The sequence below is a fragment of the Salvelinus namaycush genome, chromosome 20 (genome assembly GCF_016432855.1).
Source record: "Salvelinus namaycush isolate Seneca chromosome 20, SaNama_1.0, whole genome shotgun sequence".
NCBI classification, from domain to species: Eukaryota; Metazoa; Chordata; class Actinopteri; order Salmoniformes; family Salmonidae; genus Salvelinus; species Salvelinus namaycush.
Genome location: NC_052326.1, coordinates 13,021,120 through 13,039,908, shown reverse-complemented (window position 1 = coordinate 13,039,908; position 18,789 = coordinate 13,021,120). Strand labels below are relative to the sequence as shown.

Here is an 18,789-nt window from a genome sequence, read left to right as displayed (position 1 = left end):
ACTGCATCTTTACTACATCAGTGAAATAGTTCTAGATACAAGTTACTCTCAACTTTACAAATCTGTGATGTTTGACATATAAGAATGAGTTGGTCCGATTTCATGTCATTGGTCCTCCTGTAGCTTGAGGTCTTTCATGTTATGCCCACTATACATACAGCTCAATATCTGTTCTACACATACAACCCATTTTTGCTGATGAATGGGTTTTGTAACTTATTGTAACACAAGTTGAAATACGTCTGCAGGTGATGAGGCCATCTCGTATCCATCTCTTATGGCTTTATATGCCAGTTACTGGAGCACAGAGATGATACATTGCCTTACACCTATTCAAATGTACTGTCTGGGGGAAGAAGAAGTGCTTTCTGCTGACAGGCGCTGATGTATCAACTACAGGTTGCATAGCACTGCAATGAAAAGGAGTTCCTATTCAAGACATTTAACAAAGGATGATAGCTTGACTATGATTGACTTATAACGTAAATCTGTACAGTATAGATCCCTTTACTTTGACAGTACACCTATTTTCCAGGTCTCACATGAACTGAAATGTCTTTGGTTATGATGCTGCGTTTGCCTGTATGAATTCATGTCAGTGTGTGTGTAGTATCATATTTGTGAATGGCAGCTTCCAGAGACAGTCGATGTGTTGGTCTCCTTCGTCCGGTCTTCTTGAGGAGATTGTTGCCCGCAGTTTGAAAGGGGAAGGAGATAGGATTCAGGGGGTAAACCAACACCCTGAAACAGAGGAGTGTTTAGTGGAAATCACAGACGGCGTGTGCCATTGGGTGAGTGAGAGAAATGACGTGCTAATTCATAGTGAGCTATCTTCCGGGTAAACTATAGTTAACTACGGGACTCTGTGATTCAATGGGCAGAGTACCATCCCAGAGGCAGACAATCTCTCAGTATCATAGTCTCGGGCCAGAAGAGTTCCACTCACCTATACGGCGTGCCTCTTAGAAGAGACCGCAACTCTTTAGGTTTTCTTTGATGATGATGTCAGTTACGGCGTCGAACACAAACTTGACATTCTCTGTGTCTGTGGCACAGGTCATGTGTGAGTAGACCTCCTTGATATCTCGCCGCAAGTTCAGGTCCAGGAATTGGAGCTTGATGTAGTTACCAGCATCCTCATAGGTGTTGGGGCCTACAGGGAATCCAACAACATTCAGGGAAATAATACTTACAATATTGTCAAAAGACTCAAAAGAAATCAGAGCTGTCTTAGGGTATGGATGACAAACACAGTATGCAATAGTTAAGCTCTGACATTGCTCTAACATCAAAATAACATAGAGAGAAAAAAAGTGTGTTCCAAAGAGAATAGGCCAGAGTGACAGATCTGCTGTTGTGAGCCCACCGTCGTAGTCGGGGAAGCACATGCTGAGGTGAGCCTTCTTGATCTTCTCGGTGAAGACGTCTTTCTTGTTGAGGAAGAGTACGATGGAGGTGGCAATAAAGTAGCGGTGGTTGCAGATGCTGTTGAACAGGTGGAGACTCTCGTGCATTCGGTTCTTCATGAGGAGAGAGCCACATTCAAAAAAGAGGGACAAATGGATTGCATGCATGAAACACGCTTATGAAACACATTTCTCTGCAATTCATCTGTCCGAGGGCTCACAAAAGCTAATTTGACCACGACACTACTACTACTACTACAGTGCCACAGTGACTACCTCAATCTACCCTCTTTGATCGTGACGTCTCTTACCTTCGTCCAACAGTGACTCCTTCAATCTAGCGTCTATAATGTGACGATAATGTATCTCACCACTTCGTCATCCTCCACCAGCACCATGTCGTAGGCGCTCAGAGCAGCGATGAAGATAATACAGGTCACACCCTCAAAGCAGTGGATCCATTTCTTCCTCTCTGAGCGCTGGCCGCCCACGTCAAACATCCTGCAGGAGAGAGCGAGAGGGAGCGCTTGCAGATGTCATTGTGTTGCTCGCCAATGCTATTAATATGTTATTAAAATGTTATTGTCATCTGAGCTCATTGGATTACTTAAGAAAAATGTTGCTTTTCAGTGTTTTGGGGATTCTGATCAATGGGGATTAATGCAGACTTCGTTGTATTTCTAGCCTCACCTGAAGTTGAGGTCTTTTAAGCCGAACTGGGTCTCTATGATACCAGTGGTCTTTACTCTTGATCGCAACATGTCCTGCTCAGTGGGGATGTATCCAGGCTGGACCAGCCTCTCCAAGTCATTCAGATAGCTAGGTGGGACACAGAGAGAGGAACAACCTCCTTCCTTCGTCTGGTTCATCAACACACTAATATAGGATTAACGATTTCTCTATATAAATGTCTAGCAAGAGGTCCAAAGCTCTTAGGGCTAGTTTCCCAGATATAGAGCCAGGCCCTGGACTAAAAAGCATTCTCAATGGAGATTCTCAATTTGAAAGAGCTTTTTAGTCTTGGAAACCAGCCCTTTGTAAACTATGTGGATATGATGGTAATGGTTTCATAGGGATGGGGGAAAGGGAACAGGGATGGGGTTGGTCCAGTCCAGGAGAGTAAACCTACTATCCAGCGGAGTCGTTAAGCTGGTACTCGGAGGCCCTGTCGTAGCATGCCTGGATACCAGTGTCCTTCCACAGCCGGATGATGATGTCAGACAGCTCTTTGGGCATGGAACCCTCCTCAATGGTGTCTGCCAGGTGCATGAGCTTCCTGGAATCGTCCTACAGACACACACAAGGACAAAAACACACATCATGCTCACTATACTCAGTTTGTCAAAGGATTTTATGTCATATCCCAAACAATCTGATGTCTGGCTTGGGTGTGTTATATAATCCACCTGTCTGAATAGTGTACTGTAGACAGTCAGTGTACAGTAGCTACCTGCTGAGCGGTGTCACCGTAGCCGATGTTGAGTTGAGTCATGCCCTTTACAATCGCCATGATGGACTGAAGGGTATTGCTGTAGATGATGGTGACAAACTCCATAGACTCTTCAAGAGAGTAACCATCTTGATGGATAATTCTGTTGCGAGAAGACAAGCAGCCACAAATAAAGTTGACATTTGATCTTAGAGACACCAATATGTTTTATGATATTGCACTTGGTACAATAGTGTCACCAGACTCACTTCATCTGTTTGACGATTGTGCTCTTTCCTGATTCTCCAGCACCTATACACAAGTGGGGGGAAAAGGTTTAGTGACACGCAGTACAATTATTTAGATCTCAGGTATGTATATAGAAATGGCAGACCGTGATCTACTGCATGGTGAGGTTTTGGGAGTGTGTAGATCAGTCTGTATGTAGGAAGCAGGATTCACATTTACAATACCAAAGATGACCACTGGGCCGCAGTGTTAAACTATTTTAGACCTGGATTACAGACCTGGAGTGACAGGTCCCAAAGTGTACTCCCTTCTTCCATTTCACTTTTCCCCTTTCTTTTCCTCTCCTACTATTCCCTACATTTTCTTTCCTGCCCTGTTATGGTCCCCTCTGTTGAATCAGTGTGTGCCCTGACCCACAGATGATCCACACAAGGGCACCAAGCTCATTACTCCTCTCCTAAGCCCCTCCAAAGCTGATGGCAGGAAGAACTTTATTGTCACGGAGATACAGTATGACTCACTCTCCTGCTGCGCCCTCTATAGCCATCATGGTTATTATTTGTCCCTGCCGGTCATCTATGAACGTTGGCCACATGTTCTCTTTAAATCTCCACTCGGTACAGCCAGAAGAGGACTGGCCACCCCTCATGGCCTGACTCGTCTCTAGTTTTCTTCCTAGGTTCCTGCCTTCTAGGGAGTTTTTCCTAGCAACTGTGCTTCTGCATCTGCATTGCATGCTCTTTTGGGTTTAAGGCCGAGTCTCTGTAAAGCACTTTATGACAACTGCTTCCATAAAAAGGGCTTTATAAAAGAAATTTGATTGATTGATTGCAGGGCCAGTGAGAAACACTCACTACTTTACTTTCTATTAGAGTTTATATGAGTTGTGGAGGCCCCTCAGGGACAGTGTCAATGTGATAACTGAGCGCAGAGTCCTATACATGCTGAATGCTGTTATGTCAGCAGCACCACCTGGAATCTGCATGTGTTCCACTTGCTACTACACCTCAGGGATTTACAATCCATGTTGTGGCCCTAATCAAGTTTCTGATGACATGAAAGTGCTCCCTCCCACTGCCTCTCTCTCACCCTCTCATCCTTTAGGTCCTTCAATAGAAATCCTCGTTACTTCGTTCTGAACGATTTTGTAAGTTGAGCATCATTACTTCTGTATGGGTCTCCACTTTCTCGTTCTGAACTTCTAACGAGAGTGGGGCTGGTGTGTCTTCGTGTCAATGATCGCAAGAGCAGCTGCTCACCGGTTTGACGGCTCCAATGCAGTTCCACCTCCGACACCGACGAAATATCAACTATGAGGGTTTTTGCTATCGCAGGTTAACACTTGATCTGATTGAATCTAGGCCTTAGTTCATGAAGTATTGGTGCAGGGTGTTATGTTGAGGGTGGACGTTGGCGTCAGTAGAGCTATGATACGTTTGCCTTGGGGTAATTAGGCTGTAGGGCATGTGTGTGTGCAGTAGTGTGAGGTTAAACCTTCTGTAATGCAACAGTTGTTGTTTTAGGATTACCAGGAGATTGAGGTGATTAATTACCAGAGTGTTTAGAACAGTAGTGTGACAGCCAGGGGTGGATAAGCTACAGCCTCTGGCCTTCACATAGAGACCGATGCTTAGTCTCACCAATGTTGCTGATGCAAAATGTAGTGCCTCTGAATATCAGCAGTTTCAGTCAATTATTTTAGCAAATGTCTACAAGAGGGTAAATGTATTTGGCATAGTAATCCTATTATCGTTGACATTTCCCCAATAAAGACAAAATCATGAAAAATGATTTGTGTAATTATCTCTTCAATGAAAATAGCATTTGCAAGGCTGGTAAAGTTTAAATTATAATCCAACTTGGACACCATTCTTAGAATCAACTTGGTCTCAGAGCATTTCTTATTATTCTGTGTGTAAATCCGAGACACTCCATTTATTATGATTTGTTACGCTTCGTATTGTATATATTAATTTGTGAATGTCCATTACCCATTTAGTATGATATATTAAGAATTACTATTCGTATAATATCTTACAAATTTGCAAAACATATGATATATTACGAATTCTAGCTAGGTGGCTAGGTAGCTAATGTTAGCTAGGTTGCTAACATTAGCTAGGCTATGGGTTAGGGTTAAGTTTAGGAGTTAGGTTAAAGGGTTAAGGTTAGGGGAATGGTAAGCTAAAAGGGTTAAGGTTAGGGTTAGTGGAAGAGTTAGCTAACAGTTGCAAAGTAGCTAAAAAGTAGTAAGTAGTTGAAAAGTTGCTAAAGTTATACATGATGAGATTTGAAATCGCAACATTTGGATTGCTGGACGTTCGCATTATACGCCCACCCGTCCACCCCGGCCAACCAGCTTACTTTCTTTTTTGCCTTAACCATCTGTCTTATGTAACCATACCAAACGTAACTTATCATACTAATTTGAGTGTGCCCGGATTTTCATTTACTATGTTACGTCTAGTCTATGAGACCAGGCTGTTAGAACTGTAACTGGGTGATTAACGATGAATGATATAATACCAAGAGCCAAGATAACATTGTCTCTGTCTACACATCTGAATTATTCAACCCCACCGGACTTAGGAAAATTGCAATTGGCTCAGAACAGGGCAGCACGGCTGGCCCTTGGATGTACACAGAGAGCTAATATTAATAATTTGCATGTCAATCTCTCCTGGCTCAAGGTGGAGGAGAGATTGACTTCATCACTACTTGTATTTATGAGAGGTATTGACATGTTGAATGCACCGAGCTGTCTGCTTGAACTATTGGTGCACAGCTCGGACACCCATGTGTACCCCACAAGACATGTCACAAGATGTCTCGTCACAGTCCTCAAGTCCAAAACAGACCATGGAAGGCGTACAGTACTACAGTAACTCATGCAAGCAGTAAAATTTGATTTAAAAACATAAAAAAACACCTTATGGAACAGCGGGGACTGTGAAGCAACACAAACATAGGCACAGCCACATGCATACACACACACGATAAACATACGCACTATACACACACGTACACATGGATCTTGTACCGTGGGTATGTGGTAGTGGTGGAATAGGGGCCTGAGGGCACACAGTGCGTTGTGAAATCTGTGAATGTATTGTAATGTTTTTAAAATTGTATATACTGTCTTAATTTTGCTGGACCCCAGGAAGGCAGCAGCTAATGGGGATCCATAATAAATAAAATAAAAAATACTATGGACATTATCTTCTCATCTCTGTCAAAGCTAAACGACAGAGGAAAAAACAATCTATATCCCCATCCATAGTATAGTCTACTCATCAATATAAACATAGGATTATACGCTTAGGGTCAAAAGGTTGCTTTTCACAAAATGTTCACATTTCTATTACATATGCTATGGAAACAATAGACCTTTGACCAGATAAGATACAAGCCAATCACTGGACAGTCATATAGGGCCTTCTAGACGTCATTTTGTGTATAGTCTGGAGGATACCAGGTTATGATGAGACACCCCATAGAACACCCTCAACCCAGGCCATTCCCCAGAGCACAGAGCAAGAGGACCAGACATGCAGATGTTACCCAGCAGCAGCAGCTTGACTGTCCTGGCGTCCTTCTCTGCATCCTCCTTGAGTTTCTTCTCCAGCTCTTTGGAGTGCTTGTCCTCTGCACTCGCTCCGGCCCCCATCCTCACACGCCGGCTTCGGCCCTGTAGTGCTCAAAACCAAACGACGGGGGAAAAAACAGGAAAAAGGGTCCTAGCTGATCGTCTAGAGGCCCGACTGGCGCCGTCAAATACGCAGCTGGCACGTCAACTGCTTCTAAGGAACGCGGGAGAGGCGAATGGTGGAGTGTTTTCGAGTCTTAGGGAAGATTTTGGGCATCCTCAGTCCACCTGATCAGCGATGGCCAATGGGGCACAAGGACAGGAGACTCCTGGGGCAGGGGGAAAGGGAGCGGGAGGCCGGGGGGTACATGGGCGTAGGAGTGACCTAACCTTTTTTAGGTTGAGGTTTAGGGGGACTTTGCTGTGCTCAGCGGAAGATGCACATCGGCTCAAGTGCTTATCTGTCTACTCTGTCCTCAGCTGCCTTGATAAGAGTGAGGGAGATAGAAAGACATCTATTTACCCACTGGCCTGTGTTCCAGGAGGAGTAAGAGGCCGCAGTAGTAGGTGAGGTAGAAAGAGGAAACCAGGTGTACAGTTGATCAGTGTGGTTCATGAAGCATGTTCAATGACGCATGTTATCGCTTGTTTATGAGAAGCTCGCCTATAGCTCCTATCGTCTATAGAAACACTCGTCTGGTCGAAAGCAGGGCAGGGGTAGATACTGCTGTGTTCACTGTCCTACGCTTTAGAGGCTCACTGTATTTCAGCTGTGCCTTTCATGCCAGGGCTGACATCACCGTTTAGTAAAAGACTACAGGGACTCTACAACATACAATAGTCAGCTCACGCTTGTGGAACACATTGAGGATGCTGTATTTTCTCCATTGAGGGGTGGGATCTCTAAGGTACTTACGGGGCTTTAACAGTCTCACCTGACAGATCGCATTGACCTCAATCTGAAGACGGCAACAGATCCTAATCCTCACTGTGTCCTCTGAGCGACGGAGGGAGGGATGGAGAGAGAGAGAGAGAAAGAGAGAGACACCTACTCATCCATTCTCACTCAACTCCACCACTCAGTTTTGGTAGTTGTAAGAACCACTACCGTCAAAGCACAAACCAATTAGGATTCAGTTGACACAATAAAAGGGGTAAGGCCAGTGTACGAGACCCAAAATCTGTCTATGTTCCCTTACTATATATAGATATCCATGCGCCATATGAATATAAAAAAATGATCTGTTTTTATAAAATATAGAGCTTTAATTTTTTTAGTCAGCAACATCAATGAGAAAGGAGAAAGGATAGAGTAATTTACACAAGTCATTACAATAACATCAACTGTGCTTTATGTTATATTAACTGATTTTTCCTCATTAACCCATACCAAAAAATAACCAAATATGCATATATTTAAAATATGCAAATCAATTGTACCTTTTTGGAGAGAGAGATAAAGAGAGAGAGAGGAGAGAGGGAAAGAGAGCAAGAAAGAGAGAGAAGGAGAGAGGGAGAGAGAAAGAGAGCTAAAGAGACATAGGGGTCCTACACGGAGTTGACAAAACATTAAGAACACCTGCTCTTTACATGACATAGACTGACCAGGTGAATCCAGGTGAAAGCTATGATCCCTTATTGATATCACTTGTTAAATCCACTTCAATCAGTGCAGATGAAGGGGAGGAGACAGGTTAAAGAAGGATTTTAAAGCCTTGATACAATTGAGACGTGGATTGTGTATGTGTGTCATTCAGAGGGTGAATGGGCAAGACAAAAGTGCCTTTGAACAGGGTATGGTAATAGGTAACAGGCGCACCGGTTTGTGTCAAGAACTGCAACGCTGATGGGTTTTTCACGCTCAACAGTTTCCTGTGCGTATCACAAATGGTCCACCTCCCAAAGGACATCCAGCCAACTTGACACAACTGGGGCACGCATTGGAGTCAACATGGGCCAGCATCCCTGTGGAACGCTTTCGACACCTTGTAGAGTCCAGTCCCCGATGAATTGAGGCTGTTTTGAGGGCAAAAGGGGGTGGGGTGTAACTCAATATTAGGAAGGTGTTCCTAATGTTTTGTACACTCAGTGTATATCTCCTGTGTTTTGAATATTCCATCACTAGGGTATGAGTCCATCTGCCTTTCCTTGCACTGACATTATTCCCATGCTCCCGCAACAAGAGAGACATCCACTGACATCCGCAGCAACACACTGTAGCTTGTTGAACTAGTATCACAAACAGGACATTATACATTTCATGCACACAATGAAAAGCCACCGTCCCAAAGAGTTTGGCGTGTGTTTTCAAGAGCTGATCATTCTAGTGACTGTAGCTATATACATGGAGACGTTCCGCGATACACATTTGTGGCATTTGACACCTTTCCAGGCAGAATGCCATCAACACCGGCTGATCAGAGAAGTTGCTTAAATTCTTTAGTGAGAGTTATGTAACATTTACCTTCTGTAGGAGCTGGATAACAGCTCAGAGAAACCTACGGTGTCCCTCTCCAACTAGTCAAACTAGAACTCTGGAAACAGTCTTCATGCACTTTCGCTTTAGTGACTTACATGGGCTAACCGTTGTCGTACGTCAGGTGACGTCACTCCTACGCGATGCTAGTCCCTCAACTGACAAATCAGTGCGGGCGGTATCATCGCCGCGCTAGTTGATTTAAGACAATGTGGACTAACGGTACATTACTAAGAGAGCTGTGATATTAAACTACACGGGACGATTGGAGGAGTTGAGAAATGTTAAGTACATTTCCTATGAAACAACTGAACCCATAAGGCGAACGGGAAATGGCTGGAATGCAAACCAGTATATTTACGGCTTAGTTTGGAAACGAAGAGAATGGGACCAAATTCAACAAGAAGTGAAAAAGTTCTCTATCTCTTATCATAATTGTGCATAATCAAATTGGCACAAACGATTTAGCTGCCTGCTTGACGTTTTAATCTCAGTTGAACAATGGTGTACAAAGAGAAGGCAATGCTATTTAAATCCCATAACAACAATCAACCCCCCCCCCCCCCCCCCAAAAAAACTGCTTATTCTAACCATCATGGCCTCAAGAGTACAACATTGAGTGTTATATTTACACATACTCTACACAAATAGCCCACATCAACTAGTTCTGGAGGAGACTGGGAATATGAATGTAAATGTAACACATGGGATAGACAGAGCCATATTGGACCACATGGCCCAAGAAGAGTGGAACACAGGTGATTTGGGGTTGAGGGGATCTGGGGTCACCCCAGGGTCAGTTCAGCGGGCAAAGGAAGAGGAGGGCGTTATTTCCCACCAGACCTTTCACTCTAGTGTCTCTCTGTGGCCGTGGGACCAACTCAAAGCTGCAGTCTCCTATGGGCATTTCCTCATCTCTCTGCGCGTCCAATGAAATGCTATGAAGTGTCATCCTTATAGTCCATTGGCTGTGGGAATTAAATGTCCATCATGGCTTTGGGGGAGGTTCTGGGTCATCACTCCATCAGTGATCTGACTCTTCCCACCTCAAAGACTACATACTGCCAGCAGTCAAATGGACCCAACATGGAGCCAACATACCAAAACCTTTCTGAAGGCATTCTTCTGAGTCCAAACAGCTGGAGATATTTACACTTTCAAATGTCCTTTCAACGTTTTGCTGCGCTTCCTCCAAAAGACAGAACATAAAGATCTTTGCCATATAATAACACAATTTGTAATAAACAATGACACTAACAACAATAATAGCATCATAATAACAATAATATTTGCACAGATCTACCTATTCACAAAAAAAAGCCTTGTTTTCTATTTAAGTACAAAGAAATCCACAGAATCTTACTATGTACAACCTACAATAAATACTGTGTATCTTTTTTTTTAACAGTTAAGAAGAATCTGTTTGTTGCTTACTATTTTTGCTATTTGTAGTGGTTTCTCTTTCTGGTTGCTTTTGATTATTCCGTTTTTGAATCCTTTAAATTGAAGTCTTTCCCATTTTTGGAGGGGTGTGCAGAGAGGGAGAGAGCAGAGGGGACAAGGGGTTTGGTGTCGGGGTGTAGGGGGTTAGTGTGCGGCCTGTGGTGTAAGTCCAGGGGCCTCATGTCTCGGCTAGGTTGGTGTGCTCATCTTTGTCGTCCTCGTGCTTATCCTCATCGTTGTGATGCCGGCGGTTGCGGGGCTTCTTCTGCTCTTTCAGCTCCTTGAGTCCCCGGGCCTTGCTGATGGCCAGTATGGGGTCCCCCGGACTGCCCTCTCCCAGCTGCCAGTAGTCCTGACAGTACTGGTTGATCAGACCCATCTCCGGCTGGCTCAGTATGGTCAGCAGGTCCTTGTACTGACCCGCGCTGGGGGTCCAGGCGCTGGACTGGAGGGGTGGCAGGGCCGGGTTGCCCGTCTCCACCAGGACACTGTTGACCGTGCGGCTGGACAGGACCACCAGCTGCAGCTTGACCAGCATGTGTTTGAAGTTCTTCTCTGTGGACGTGCACTGGTAGACGCCGCTGTCGGACGACTGGAGGGAACGCAGCAGCAGACCTTGCTCTGTTTTCACAGTCCGGCCCTCAGAGCGGATCTAAGAGCAGGGAGAGCGAGACGCCATTCATTTATCATTGCACTCATTTAGCAACCATTTTGTCCCCACAAACAGCAGGCCATATTGTTCAATGACTAAGGAGTCCCTCTGATTGTCAACCTATCCTTTAGATGTCAAGCAGTAGAAGACCCAATACAGTACATAGCTGCAGTGGGATGAGAGTTCCTGACTCACCTCTTTCCTCCTGTCGCTGTTCTCCCTCTGCAGGTGCCATTTGAGGGACACATGAGGGGACCTGGCCTGACACTCCAGGAACGTAGTGCTGCCCTCCACCCCATACTGCACCATCTCCAGCGTGTTCTTATTGGCTGCGGCAAAGCATCGTCACAAACATTATTCAAACACGTTTGAGGCGTAATTTCTCAACGTCTCTTACTGTAACCGACCAAATCAGTCAACTATTCCTCAGCAGAAATGTCAACCGCGTCCACGTTCCGTGAGTCACATAGGACACTAGTGTGTACGGCTTCTGTCACAGGGAACAATTCGGCACTGTTTGAGTGTCTAGTTTGGGGTACGTTAGAATGTTCTTGTCAGCTCACCGTTAGAGTTATAGCCTCTGCACTGGCGGATTGGGTTGCCATACTTTACATCCTGTCGACGGCTGCGCCTAGAGGGGTCAGATCAACATTCCCCAAATAAAAAGAGGTTAACTACGCTACGTTCCACAAACTGAAAATGTGCAGTGAATAAAATAAAATGAAAATAGGACAAATGAAATAGTATAGCCATGATGAAAAACATTATATTGGTAAGGGTTGCCGTTCCCGACAGACAAAGACAAACACATTCTCTTGGAACTCACCTCTTCTGCGAGGCGGAGTAGCGGGTACAGGATTTGCCATCCCAGGCGCAGTAAGGGTCCCGGGCCAGGCAGCAGTCAGCACACGCCTCCCCGTACACGTCACAGCGATGGAGGGCAAGGTGGGTCACACCCAACACTGAACCCACGTACAGCTGTTGCTGTAGGGAGAAAGAGGCGGAGAGACAGAGAGTGAGAGAGGAAGAGAGACCAAGTGGGAAAATGTAGCGTCATCCAGACTTTGGCATTCACTTTTTACACTCCGCATTGATTTATGGGATATTTTATGGGAAGACACAATTATGAAATTGTGTGCACTGAACCATCAGACCGTGGACGTGTTTAGCTTACCCTTTTGGATGAAATCTTCATGGTGGTTATGGGAGTTGGCACCTGAAACGTAAAAGATAGCAGCAGATCTTTATAAGAGAAGAATGGAAGTTGGAAAGATGTTCCCGCACAATAAATGTTTCTCATCTGAGGAATACTCCAGAGACTACGGATGAAAATAGCTAAATCTGGTGCAATGGCATGTCAAATGAACAAAGAAATAAATAGACACAAATAGAAAGATACTACAGAGAGAGAAAGAGGGAGAGAGAGAGAAATAAAGAGAATGAGAAAGACAACAGAGAAGAGAGAGAGACTCACCCTGAACACTTCCACCTCCTCCAGAACCAGCTCTTCAGTCTGCAGGTCATCTCTGGGCAGGACAATCACCTTCTGAACCGTCCCCCTGTCTGAAGACCCAAAAAGCAAAAATTACAAAATACAATGACAAAATTCAGATACAAAATACCCTAAAGATCAAGGACTGAGTTTGGGAAATCCTTTGCTAAATTACCAAAAAGTACATATATATGTGAAAATTAACATACCAAAATTAACTGCAAAGTACACTGGGTAATATTATTGGCCTTGTTTCAGGCCAATAATATTAATATTAATACAATAATACAATATTATTGGCCTTGTTTCAGGGCGGAGCTCATTAGAATAATACTCAACATGATTTTCAGTTGTTAATTTTTACATATACATTTATATTTAGTTGATTTAGCAGACGCTCTTATCACACCATAGTCCTATCAGACTTCTAATACCAATGCAGGGTGAAAGGGAGCCACAAAATGCAAACCACTACAAAAATGGTGTATAAAAGTATTTTGTATTTTGAAAATACAAATTACAGTATTTTGAAAATACCAAATATCAAAATACATTGGAGTGTAGCCCAATGTAATTCAAATGACAAAATACGAATTTCAAATAAATGTAACAGAAATACTGCCCTTCTCTGCCAAGAGGAGTGATCAGGTTAACCTCTAATCTAGTCCTCTCTGGCCTGCTCCCTCCCTCACACATCCTCTACTCATATCCACATCCCTCCAAAACATTTATCCATATAAGGTCAAATGCCATGAGGAAAATAGGAGGATCCCCCTCGTCGTGCACAGTTCTACAACGGGATCCATTCATCACCAGGCTGAGCACTGTAAAGTCAGCAGCCCTAGGGGTTCCCAGCTCCCACCCTCAGATCCACATGATTTATGGCCATAGGGAGAGGCTGTGTGAAGTACTGCCAGACGATGACCAGGGTAGTTCTACCGTACATTCCCAAAACAATTACTGTAACTCACATTACAGTAACTCAAATTACAGTAACTCAAATTACAGTAACTCTCCCATCTATAAAGATAGTAGGCTCTATGTTCTCCAGTCTTTGAGAAGACAAGCACTTCTAACAAAATCCTAACCACAATAGGTTCCCCAGATCGTAGATTGTTTAAGATCTCTGAATCTATCACAGATGTGAAAACACACGCACAATAACTAGTCTATCAAATCAACCAACAGGCGGGCACTCAGAGCACTGACCTGTCCCCAGGAATAGGACCTCGTAGCTCCCATCGGCAGCGGCCACCTGGTCCACGGTGATGGTGGTGAACTCATAGTCCACGTTGTTCCGGACCACCAGGGGGCGCTTGTGTATTGGGTATACAGCGTGGTACATGGTGGGGTGGTTCCGCATGAAGTTAATCACCTCGTCTGGGTAATCCTTAGTGGACTTCATGTTGGGGGTGAACGTACCTCCGGGACACTGGGTTTAGAAAGAGGGCAGAACCAGCCGTGTTAAATGTATTATTTAATTGAATTTACAAATATATTTGTGTGTGTGTGTGTGTGTGTGTCACCCTCTGCATGTCACTCACCGTCCCAGGCCGAGGGTAGGGGATCTTCCCAGTGTAGGCCACCCACTGGTAGTTGGGCCCCTCCTTGTGAGCATAGGGTCCATTGAAGACCTGACGGATGTCAGCCATGGAGTAGACACACACTGCTGAGCCCTTAAACACGGATCTGCAGGGTAAAGGGACGAGGAGGGTCAGAAACACGAAAGGGCTTTAGGAGACATGGGATTACTACTCACTCTGTGAGCAATTAGCTACATTCTCCCGCTCATAGAATCAACTCGCATCACAACTCAGAGATATGAAACAGGCGTGCTCCAACATTACGATGCCGCACAAACACTCTCCACCACAGACAAGCTGTCTGACACACTGACATGCAAACACCCACACACAGCCAAGCAAATCATCTCTGCTGTGCTGTGGTGGGTGTACAGTACAGCATTATATTAGTATCTTCTGTCGAGGGCCCTATCATTAGCACTGGGGGGGGGGGGGGGGGGGGGGATTATTACAGCGAGTTAGTATTGAGGCCTTGGGTGAGACAGGGAAACATATAGAGTACATTAAAAACTGGGTGGCTTGAGCCCTGAATGCTGATTGGCTGACAGGCGTGGTATATCAGACCGTATACCACGGGTATGGCAAAACATGTATTTTTACTGCCCTAATTACATTGGTAACTAGTTTATAATGGCAATAAGGCACCTCGGGTGGGGTTTGTGGTACAGAATATGGCCAATATACCACGGCTAAGGGCTGTGTCCAGACACTTGGTGATGCGTCATGCCTAAGAACAGCCCTTAGACGTGGTATATTGCCCTATATACCACACCCCCTTGTGCCTTATTGCTTAGGTATCTCACAGACGCCAACGCAAACACACATACAGTACAGCCGTGTTTATTATGACTGGGCGTGAGTGTGAGAGCGAACTCTCCGTGTGTGCACCCTCCACTCAAAATCTCCCGCTGTATATGCTGGAGCAGGAGCCGCGAGCCGATTCCTTGACTCCTAATGCTGTGCTGCTGACTGATGACTTGTTATCAAAGCCCAGCTATGTGGGAACACAGGTCAAGTCTCTCACTGGAGAACCCCTTCCCGACCGACTTCCTCCTCTGCCTTTGTAGTGTGCAGAGCAGACTGTGCGGAATAGGCTTTTTCAATAACAGACCGTGTTACAGAGGCGCCTTTGGGCACAATGAATATTGATGGGAGACGGGAAACCACGGGAGGAACCCCCCCCCCCCAAAAAATATATATATTCTACACATCTGATGTCCTTTAATGGAGACAGATACTTGTGGAAATGCGATTTAATTAAGGGGGGACACAGAGGCACACAGTCTGTGACTCACCCTGAAACTGAGAACACGCCATAGATGACAGGATTCTTGGTGTCCTGAGTTGGCTGGATGAACACGTCCCCTGTTAGACAAAGCGAGAATTACACATTACCAAAAGTGGCACTGCAAAATGTCTTACGTACTGTACAATAACAGTACGAAGGACTCTGGTAAAACAGTGGTAATCTGAGATAAACATTGAAGGATGGAGTCTATTCTCTTCTCTCTTTCTTAGTTAACCGGAGGCTCTATTATTCCACCTGGGATTCCTGAGCAACCAGATCTAATTCAAAGCGTGACATACGGACAGTTACTACTTCCTGGACAGGAGGCGGGTTCAAGGGGAAGCCCTTTTTGGATTGGACAGCACAGCAGTGGTTAGTTAAGTTAGCAGGGTTTCCGGCCACTGTGGGGTCCTGAATCAGAACGCTTCCAGAGCAGACCCCAATTCCTGTGTCTCAGAGGGGGAAGGTATGAAATGGAGATCTGTGGGGTAACAAGGCTTTAATGGAAGCCATATGCTTCCCATGATCCTCAGAGCTGTGGTAATTGGACCCTGTATCCTCCAATGGTTTAATGAGCGAGAAGTGAAAGGAAAAACAATAAAAAGGGGAACATTTAAATCAATTTAGAGTCGACTACCTCAGTTGAGAAGTGTAACACTTCAGCCCCTTGTTGGAAACACAATTCCAGGGTAAATGTTTTCCATCGAGAGAAAAAGAGTGAGGGGAGGAGGGGGGGGGGGGGGGGGGGGGGGGGGGGGGGGCATCGGCTGACTCTTTCAAGGACAGGGAGAGTAGATAGGATGTGTTAACCCACAGCCACAAGTCATTGGAAATGCCAATCACTAAGAATATCTAATGATTAGATGAAGCAGGAAACATTATACCCTCCATTTATAACTCTGGACCTCTGTCATGTGCATTTATGAAGCCAGACATTACTAAGATATTGAGCCTCGTAGATATCAAGCAGCTCCACACCCTGAACTTTTCAAATAAATCTCTGGGCAAAGATCAAGTTGAAATGGAAAATACTCAAAGAACAAAACAGCAGGTTTCTCCAATCACACACTCCAAACCCTTCTGGATTCAAGTTTAAGAACAAAATGTTACTTGGGAGTTTCTGCCCAAGGCCTTATTAAGCCTTAATAAAGAGTGTTCTCCCAAAGAATAAACTTGAAGAGTTTTAAACCACCACTCTTTATTTTTCTAAAGAGAGATGGCCTCTGATAAAAGCTGTAGCTATGACTGAGTTGCATTGAAATGATGTATGTAATCATCACAAAGAAAATCATCCCCTTTTTTATTGCCAGAGTAGGAGAATGACAGGTAAAGGCCATAAACAAGAACGGGAATTAACTTTTGGTAAACGGGAGAGAAATTCCTAACACATCTGACGCCAGTTTGACAGCCCTCCTGGCTCCAGACAGAGGGGGGTGACTTCAAGAAAATTTGGAACAAGTTGCATCATCGACTTTTATGCTGTATCTTTTTTGATGCGTCATAGCAGACAAAGACTCCTTGAGGTTCATTGAGTATCTAAAGTCAGCACATTGTTCCTGCAGAAATACCACATCTATGAGAGAATGTGTATGTACACAGTATGGTGTTATTAAAGACCAACAAACCTACTGCACCTTTAATTTTCCCTATGAATGCCCAAAATACAATTCCCATTCATATCACGAGGAAGTGCAGTATAATATACAGGTAACTGACAAAATAAAGGAAACACCAACATGAAGTGTCTTAACAGGGCGTTGGACCACTACGAGCCATAACAGCTTCAATGCACCTTGACACAGATTCTACAGTGTCTGGAACTCTATTGGAGGGATGCGACACCATTCTTCCACGAGAAATTCCATCATTTGGTGTTTTGTTGATGGTGGTGGAAACGCTGTCTCAGGCGCCGCTCCAGAATCTCCCACTGTGTTCACACACACACACGCGCACACACACACACACACACACACACACACACACACACACACACACACACACACACACACACACACACACACACACACACACACACACACACACACACACACACACACACACACACACACACACACACACACACACACACACACACAAATATGGTCTCTACCTTAGGGACCCGTCTGACTGCACAGCGTTACAAAAGCAAACACAAATAAAAAGCACATGACTCCCTTGGTGACACAGAAAAAGATGTATTCAAAATGTCCACACAAAAGCCCATTGCTCAAGAACGATGACTACGAGAAAAAGAACGGCAGATGATAAAAAAACTGACTGGCGAAGGAAGGGAAAGAGGTGGCTTCTGAGGTTTTGTCCTTGTGTTATTATAAGTAACTATGAAATGAACCAGAAACCAAATGTTCCTTTCCCCCATCACACTTTTGAAAAGGCAATAAAAAAAATAAAAAAACATCTGACAGAGACACTGTCTGGAATCCTGCCAACTGTCTTTCACCCCCCCCCCCCCCCCCCCCCCCCCCCCCCCCCCCCCAATCCCTCTTCCTTTTCAGACTCTACTGTACGTAGCTCCAATGCTGGCCTGGGAAGACAAGAAGACTTCCTCAACATCTGAGTTTACTCCCATCTCTGCCCTCACCACCCCCTCAGCCCCTCTCACCACCCCCTCTCATCCACCCTCTCAGCCCCACTCTCAACCCCTCTCTGCTATAGGCTGCCTGATGGTAGAGGTTGTGGGAAACCAAACCACAGACAGACGTGTGGTGGGTAGCTAAACGCTCAGGGGTGACAAGCCTAGTATGACCCTCACTGAGAGTGACCCGGACTGCAATTGACCTGCAGATGGGACATTTACATTGACAAAGAAATGAGTAAGAATTGCTCAACATAAGTGTGTGGTTTGGGTAGACATGTGGTATCAAAACTGGTCATTCACAGCCCTCAGGCTAAAGCTAAAATGAGCCTCCACTGGGCTATAGTATAAAACAAACAGAATCAGTCAAAACAAATGCCCTGCAATAAAACAAAATCAGTTGTTGTGATTTGCATTTGACTACTAATGAAACATGTCCTACTAATAACTAGTGTTCATAATCATTTCAAGGAGAGTGCTCAAGTCTCCTCAGAGTCAGACCTCCACAGCACAGTGCCTCACACTGATGTTTCCCTGAGACGGTGAGCCACCAGTCATGTGAGAGGAGAGATGTGATTGACAGGCAGGGGTG

The 18,789-nt window shown here is 44.8% G+C and overlaps 2 protein-coding genes across 2 annotated transcripts in view; both read right to left on the bottom strand.

The window, feature by feature from the left end:
* Window positions 1-962: 962 nt before the first annotated feature.
* On the bottom strand, window positions 963-6,751 carry LOC120065676 (guanine nucleotide-binding protein G(t) subunit alpha-like). Its single transcript, XM_039016744.1, has 8 exons — window positions 6,646-6,751; window positions 3,105-3,147; window positions 2,857-2,998; window positions 2,536-2,693; window positions 2,097-2,225; window positions 1,778-1,907; window positions 1,367-1,520; window positions 963-1,153 (listed from the first exon to the last, which is right to left on the bottom strand). The coding sequence occupies exons 1-8, from the start codon at window positions 6,749-6,751 to the stop codon at window positions 963-965; spliced, it is 1,053 nt and encodes a 350-aa protein (XP_038872672.1).
* Window positions 6,752-10,767: 4,016 nt separating this feature from the next.
* The window catches only part of LOC120065589 (semaphorin-3F-like), a 29,017-nt gene continuing 20,995 nt past the window's right edge, over window positions 10,768-18,789 (bottom strand). Inside the window, exons 11-19 of the mRNA XM_039016653.1 lie at window positions 15,612-15,681; window positions 14,278-14,422; window positions 13,943-14,165; window positions 12,716-12,804; window positions 12,416-12,457; window positions 12,068-12,225; window positions 11,805-11,872; window positions 11,437-11,570; window positions 10,768-11,241 (exon numbers count right to left, since the gene is read on the bottom strand). Of these exons, the coding sequence (XP_038872581.1) occupies window positions 10,768-11,241; window positions 11,437-11,570; window positions 11,805-11,872; window positions 12,068-12,225; window positions 12,416-12,457; window positions 12,716-12,804; window positions 13,943-14,165; window positions 14,278-14,422; window positions 15,612-15,681 (1,403 nt within the window). The remainder of the gene's footprint in view (window positions 11,242-11,436; window positions 11,571-11,804; window positions 11,873-12,067; window positions 12,226-12,415; window positions 12,458-12,715; window positions 12,805-13,942; window positions 14,166-14,277; window positions 14,423-15,611; window positions 15,682-18,789) is intronic.

Coding starts and splice junctions, on each gene's coding strand:
- LOC120065676 (XM_039016744.1), bottom strand. CDS start 6,751: ATGGGGGCCGGAGCGAGTGCAGAGGACAAGCACTCCAAAGAGCTGGAG. Junction 2,999..3,104: donor ACAATCGTCAAACAGATGAA/GTGAGTCTGGTG, acceptor TTCTCGCAACAG/AATTATCCATCAAGATGGTT. Junction 2,226..2,535: donor CTTAACGACTCCGCTGGATA/GTAGGTTTACTC, acceptor TGTCCCACCTAG/CTATCTGAATGACTTGGAGA.